This window comes from Varanus komodoensis, unplaced genomic scaffold (assembly GCF_004798865.1).
Source record: "Varanus komodoensis strain SLA01 unplaced genomic scaffold, ASM479886v1 scaffold53, whole genome shotgun sequence".
Taxonomy (NCBI): domain Eukaryota; kingdom Metazoa; phylum Chordata; class Lepidosauria; order Squamata; family Varanidae; genus Varanus; species Varanus komodoensis.
Genome location: NW_025336126.1, coordinates 4,767,986 through 4,775,013, shown reverse-complemented (window position 1 = coordinate 4,775,013; position 7,028 = coordinate 4,767,986). Strand labels below are relative to the sequence as shown.

The window sequence follows — 7,028 nt, the reverse complement described above, 5'->3', positions numbered from 1 at the left end:
TCATCCTAGAGGGCAGGACACGGGATAAGGGGCTCAAGTTACACCAAGCCAGATGCCAGCCGAGTAGCAGGAAAAAATTCCTGACAGTGGAACCCATTACCTAGGCAGATTGTGGGCAGCCTAGCAGCTTTCACAAAGCTACCGGGCAGACATCTGAGGGAGATGGTTTAACTTGGTGTCCCGCATTCAGCACGGGGTTAGATCTGATGGGCATCTGGCCCCTTCCAACTGATTTTATCTAGCCCGCCCTTCTTGTTTCTGCAAGCTCACTTGACTCTCTCTCCAAGGTCATACCATTCTTGTAGTAGCTCTTGATGGCACCTTGGATCCGGGGCCACAGTTACTGCTGGAGAGCCCCCTCCACAACATCGGACCCCTGGACTGCACCTGAACCAGGTCACCATTGGTAGCAATACAGGGACAACACTCCTCTGCTGACCGAGTGGACCTTTGCTCCGATCCAACCCGGCAACCTTTCTGTTCCAAGCAATTCATAGCAACACATTTAACATAGGCCTTTGAGCCAGGATAGCAGCGGGAAGGAAGTGAAAAGCCGCGGTGTCCAATTCCTAATTCTCATGCACACACCCCCACACACTTTGTAGTGCTTAATGCCAAGTTTATTTAATGCCAGTTACAGACAACTCTGCCTCCCAGAAAGATAGACAGCAGTACAGAGGCGTGCATTTACTGAGTAGCCCAGCTTCCGACACTGGCTGAACAAGCCAGCGACACACTTGGACGGCAGCGGCTGGAGCCGGGCGGGGGCAACGCTGAAGCTCAGTCACTGGACTCGCCCAGAGTAAGCCGGTCGAAGAGGTATTCGCCGAGGCCATCCTCGCTGGCACGGAGACGCTTCAGGTTGGTCACATGGTCACCCACCTTCTTGATCAGCTTCACCTGCTCATCCAGGTAATGAGTCTCCAGGAAGTCACACAGCTAAGGAGGGAAGGAAAAACAGACATTTACCTCCACTGTAAGGCCTTCATGTATTAAACCACCCTATCCCCTTGGTGCTCGATCTCATAATGCCCATTAGACATCCTGTAACAGAATCAAGTGTTGGACTTCAGAGGTCATCCACTCCTGCCCCCTTCCCATGTTGGAAATCCGCTACAGCATCTGACAGAAGGCTCTTCAACTTAACACCACGTAGCTAACAATCATGCCATAAATGTGTAGAAAGCAACAAAAAGCCCAGCAATCATTCTTGAAGAGGCAAGTTTCTAGCCCTCAACTGAACCTGTACACAGATGTCACAGATGTATGAAATATGAGACCTCAGGAAAGAGTAGCATAATCATCCATGTTTGCAGAATGGAAGTCACCAAGACTAAATTAAAGGAGCAAAGTGTACATTCTGAGGCACTTCCAGTTTTAAGAGTTCAGTGGCCATCAACCGGATGTGACCCTCAAGCTCACTTTCTTCTATAACACTTACATGGGGATCTGTATGACGTGAAGCAATTTGGTGCAGCTCCAGCAAAGACTTGTTCAGACTCTTCTCCAGCTCAAGGGCAACCTCCATGGCATTGGCTCCATTCTTCCATTCGTCCTGATCTGGTTTCTGGAGTGAGTAGTGGAAGAATGCCAGTTACACCAGGCTTGTTAATTTCATTAAATCCAGCTCTAACTATTCCTCCTTACATTGTGCTCTGCAATGCAGATCTTCAAAGTCAACACCGTATAACGATTTTTCATCTTATCAGTGACTATTTAGAGGTCCATGTAGGTTAAGATGGGAAACTAGATTCCAAAACACCACACGTGTCACTGGCGGACACTGCAGGAAAGCAGTTACAATGCAAAGGGCTCCAATCAGGATTGCAAAAAGAAACACAGTTTTTCTGTTCCAGTAGTAGTATCTGTTCCAGCCCATCAAAACTGATTTAAAATGGGCACCCTGCCCATCCCTGCCTGAGGTGCCCAGCAAGACTGAAGCAACCTTCCCAATGACATGCGGTGTAACTCCCATTATTCCAAAAGCACAGCCACTGGTAGGGTCATGATTACAAGCCCTCAATGCTTTATTTCCATCTCAGACTTTGGTGGTCATCAGTGCTGTTTTCTGGGCTTTCTTTCCTTCACCCTTTTCCCAGTTTCAAAGCAATTTCATCATGGTTTCAAGCGTTAAGCTCCTCTACTTTACTCAGAAACCCTTGCCCCCCCCCCCCAATATATAGTGACCATCAGATCTTGCCCAAGGCACCAAAAACCCTCTGTTCCTCCAAGATGCCTCCCTCCCTTCTCACCTTGACATCCTGCAGGACAACTCTGCCTCCGCGGCGGTTTTGGAAAGTCAAGAGTTTCTCTGCTTGCTCACGTTTCTCTTCAGAAAGGTGATGGAAGAATGATGAGAACTTCTTGAGAGCCACATCATCCCGAGTGAAATAGAAATCCTAGAAGAAAGGAAGAAGGTGGAAGTGTAAGTTCAGATCAAACCAACGGCAGAGGTAGAACTCAAGTTTCTCAGTTCTGTTACTGTGTAAGACGGAGCTGCAAATCTCTTCCAACCCATGAGCCAAAACATCTGGAGGGAGCCCTGAATGGAAAACTGGTGTAACTTTTGTGGCTTGACATAACAGCAGAAATAAGGCAAAATTGTGAATTTGTAACTAACCAGCAAACCATAAACAAAACAAACCAGAATGTTACAGCTCCAAATGGTTTACAAGTTATGGCTTGGCATGTTGTCAGACAATATATAGTCACGGCTGCAACTTCACCATTCAGAGGTCCCTGTGATATACAACTCACAGCACCACAAAGACTGACAACCAGAGCAGATGTTAAATTCTTCATTATAGCTTGAAGTCTAGACTGTGGTTAGTACAAACCAGCAGTTTGGTGTAGTGTCCAAACCAAGAATCAGTCTACAATTTTTAAGAGCCACTTTACTAAGAAATTCCCTGAGCTTCTGTCTTCTCAGAAAGCAATAATCATCCTGTAGGAGCCAGCCAGGTAATGCTCAAACAAGAATTAGCTGCATATGATTGTGCTGGATTGCCAAAATAGTTTTTTGAAGTACTTATCCAGATGCACATACCTTCTTCAATAATGCAGGTGGCTCCTAAGCAAGCCTTTTTTGGTGGTGGCACCTCACATTCGAAGACTTTCCCCAAGCAAGTTCAGGAGATACTTCACTAGCATTATTTATGCACCAAGTTCTTAACAAGGCTTATAGCAACTCCGCATTAACTGCTCCTTTATTGAGTATGCTACTAGGTAAGCAGTTTGTTTTATATTATCCTGGCTACTGTTTTAAAAAAGGCAACTTTCACAAGCTTCGTGATAAAGCACCTGCTTTGAATGGGCAAGATCCTGTGTTTGTTCAACAGGTAAGGCAGAAAAGCTGCCTGCCTGAAACCGTGGACTGCTGTTACCAGTTAATGTGAACCATACTGGGATAAGAGGACCAAATGGTCTCTCTGAATATTGAATATTTAAGTGTATTTAATATTTTATTTATTCTGCCTTTAAGGATGGAGCCCCCTTGAAGTACCTTTCTATGTTCCAGTCATATATGAGCAGAGAGGTATAATCAAAACTGAGCAGGGGGTTGAACCCAATGGCCTTCTGATTCCTTCCAGCTCTACTATTCTAGGATATTCCTAAAGATGTAATCCTTTCCAATTAGACTGGTGGAAATTAAGTTGGGTTAGTTTTTCTTGCAACTTTTTAAAAATAATCTACCATATTAACATTTGTAATAACAGAACCCTATACACACCTACTCAGAGGCAAATCAGTAGCTTCAGTAATTTCATTCTAGACAATCGGTTTACTATGCTCAGAGTACTTCAGCCATCCCCACCCTAGTCAAGTAGGGTGGTTTCCTCATTTTATGAGAGGTTCTTCCAAAAAAAGCCTAAACAATTAGTGTTTCTGCACTAATGAGTAAAAATCTCTCAGAACCACATTTACAAGCACTCTGAGTGAAAGCCCTGGCAATTGACACATCAGAAGCTGGTTTAATTACTGCAGTGATCTTTAGGATTTATTTAATTTTAGCCCGCTCTTAAACCTCAGAGGCACCTACACCGGCTTACAAACCATCAGCTGAATATGTTCTCCTGCCCACAGACTTACTGTCCAAGAGGACACAGCACACAAGGAAAAAGGGATGGGTAAGAAAGAGGAAAAACACAAATTAGTCATTAGTAAGGCTGGAATGACCCTACTTTATCACTCTCTGGTTACAGCCAGCTTGGAATGGTAGCTGGTGTGAAAGCAGCCTTCTTCAGAGGTGCAACCTGAATTGGTATCCTGAGTGGTTGGTTGAATACAGTTGGTCCTGCCTGCAAACTTAGGTTACACATGGATGCTGTGTCCATTCTGTTGCTTGGCCCAACCCTGCAAATCAGCCTCCTAATTCCTGTTACAGATAAGACTTCAAGAGACTGGATTCCCCCCCCCCCCCACAGACCTTTAGTCAGAAATTGGGAGTTCTTAATCATTAACTCCCTTAGTTCGACTTTATTCAGAAACTCTTACACACACACTCTGGAGAACTCCAGAATGGGTAAACAGAAGCTAGGGCGGACTTTGCTACATAAACTCCAAATTGGGTGGGCCACTTTATAGAGTATAATCGAGAAAGGAACTTTAGTATGAGGAACTTTGAATGCGAATCGCTAATGAGGACATTTGCTTTCTACTTGCAATTTTATAACAGATCGGGAGTAAATAAGAGTGCAGAAGTTAAAGAAGGACTAAAGCCAGTCTGTCAGAGGCGGGGCTGCGACTGCCTGTAAACAGACAAAGGCACCATTCTGCACAGAAAATGGCAACAATCTGCCTCCCAAAACCTGGTCTCCTGCTGATGGGCTTCATCTACAACTCCCAAAGGGTCGACTGTGAGTTGTCTAAAGCAAGCAGTGGGAACCTGGCTCTCTATCCATCACATCCAAAGTGATCACACCAGGTAAACAGGATAAAATGCATAATCACCTATAAATTCATCTCATACCTCTCCTGTTCACTGAAAAAGCTAAAAAAAAACCTAAAAATGTCAGACAAAGATTTAAGCCACTTGGCACCCAGAAATAAGGAGGAATCCGGATTAGCCCCACCCCTATACTGTGTTGTGATTTCTAAACAAAGAAAGGGAAAGCAAGCTCATGGGAATTGGAGGATGAGATTTCATTTCTGTTACAGCAGCTTCTCCCGAAGTGATACACCCTAGTTGTTTTGGACTAAAATACGTGTTGACCCCTCCAACGCACATGGAGGACAACAGATTGGAGAAGGCTCAGCTATACAATAGACGACGACGCAAGGCGGTTATACGTCTTTCCTGGGCGAAATTTGCACCTGCCTTTTTCAGTACAACCTTTTGGAGGTGCAGATATGCCCCATAGGAATTATAGTCCAAACCAACTGGGAAACACTGGGTGCGGGGGGAGACCTGCATTTTCCATCGCGTATGGGGAAGAAAATATTTCTATTTTGCTCTCGCACACGCCCACCCAGGCGGGATGAGCAGCTTTTAGGAAAGAGGAAAGCATGGCTTGCTAAGGCTCCAGACTTTCCCTACTCACCAAGGAAAGGTATTTGTAGCTGGCCTGGAGGAGCTGGTTGACCAAGCGGTTCACACCGCCCTCGCTCTCGGCGTGGTAGTTCTGGCGGATCTGGGAGGTCATGGTAGAAATCGGCGTCGGCTGAGCTGGCTAAGGAGAAAAGGGTGGGGCGGCCGCAAGCCTGCTCCGTTCAAGCACTGTTGAAGCAAGAGCAAAGCGAGGAGACCACCCAGCGGGAATCAGATCTGAACCCGGGAAGCTGCGGAGGGAGCTTTTATAGTCGGCCGGCTGTTCCGGGGCCCTCCCTCCGGAGTGCAAGATCGAAGCCCCGCCTCCTGGATCACACCGGCAGGGGGCGCTCGAGAGGAGGCAGACCGGGGGGCCGGGGCCGCCCTCCCTCTAATAGTTGCATAGGGAAGGGGGTCTTGTCAGATGCGGCCCCCACGAGAAATTACAGCTGCCAAATCTCCTCTCATGAACTCATGACTGAGCAGCTGCTGAAGGGGCGGGAGTTTTGACCTCTTGTGTAGGTGGCGACGCTAGTCTTGTCAAAGCCGGTGGAGGGGGCGACCTAAAAAACTAAATTCATGAGACTTGATCCCAGAATGAAGTGCTGTGGATTTGCAACGAGGTGGAGGACTGTGTGTATGATGTTAAATCCTCTGCAGTGTGCACTCTTCCTGAGAGGCTGCATTCGTGCTGAATATGCTTAGCAATACAATAGGCTGGATCCAGATTTGGTCATGCTTAGAGGAAACCCACTGAAAGAAATGGGAGCCAGTTCAATCATGAGTAATTTGATTTCATTGGGGCTGTTCTCCGGCTTGTTTCTCAATTTTATATACCATGTTCTACAGAGATATCAAAACAATGAGGTATAAGAAGCAGAACAATACAAATATTAATAGTAAAACTGCATGCTATGTAGGTAGGTGTCTGGGTCCCACTTCACTCAGGCAGGCTTCAGGGAAGCCTTGGCTGAAGAGGGGTCTTAAGTCTGGATCCAACCCAGTCACACCTATTTCTGGACATGTGGATGCAATAATCAAAAACACTGGGTTTTATCTAGACATCATCCCACTGATTTCATTGGCTCTAATCTAAGTATGATCAGATCTGGATCAACCCAACAATTTTAAATTCCAAAAGAAAATGCTAACAGCCATATCAGTGTAATGTTCTCATTAGGCCAAATCAGAGATAGTAAAATATTCTACAGACTAGTGAACTTGGTTGTTTTAATACAGATTTAAGGAGTTTCTTTTAGCCAACACAACACAACTTTGCATTCTCTGTGACCTGGTATTTCTTCTAAAGAAAAGTTTAAGTGCAACTGGATCCTAAGTATGCTACTTAGAAATAAATCTTGCTGAATTCTCTCACAATGTAAACATATGTCTACTCAGAAGTAAATTCAGCAGACCTAATGAGTCTTACACAAAAGTGTGCATATAGCACTGTAACCTTGAGCATAGCTACAATTTTACAATTATAAAGCTACAATCCTAC

At 45.4% G+C, this 7,028-nt stretch overlaps 1 protein-coding gene across 1 annotated transcript; it reads right to left on the bottom strand.

Moving 5' to 3' along the window:
• Positions 1-598: 598 nt before the first annotated feature.
• LOC123032049 (ferritin light chain, oocyte isoform-like) lies at positions 599-5,780 on the bottom strand. Its single transcript, XM_044447671.1, has 4 exons — positions 5,541-5,780; positions 2,253-2,399; positions 1,442-1,567; positions 599-939 (listed from the first exon to the last, which is right to left on the bottom strand). The coding sequence occupies exons 1-4, from the start codon at positions 5,640-5,642 to the stop codon at positions 781-783; spliced, it is 534 nt and encodes a 177-aa protein (XP_044303606.1). The 5' UTR covers positions 5,643-5,780; the 3' UTR covers positions 599-780.
• Between the last annotated feature and the right edge of the window lie 1,248 nt (positions 5,781-7,028).

Bases quoted from the DNA above. Each gene is read 5' to 3' on its own strand.
- LOC123032049 (XM_044447671.1), bottom strand. From the start codon at position 5,642: ATGACCTCCCAGATCCGCCAGAACTACCACGCCGAGAGCGAGGGCGGT. The intron at 2,400-5,540 runs GTGAGTAGGGAA...CCTTTCTTCTAG, and splicing joins GCTACAAATACCTTTCCTTG to GATTTCTATTTCACTCGGGA. The intron at 940-1,441 runs GTAAGTGTTATA...TTCCCTCCTTAG, and splicing joins CACGTCATACAGATCCCCAT to CTGTGTGACTTCCTGGAGAC.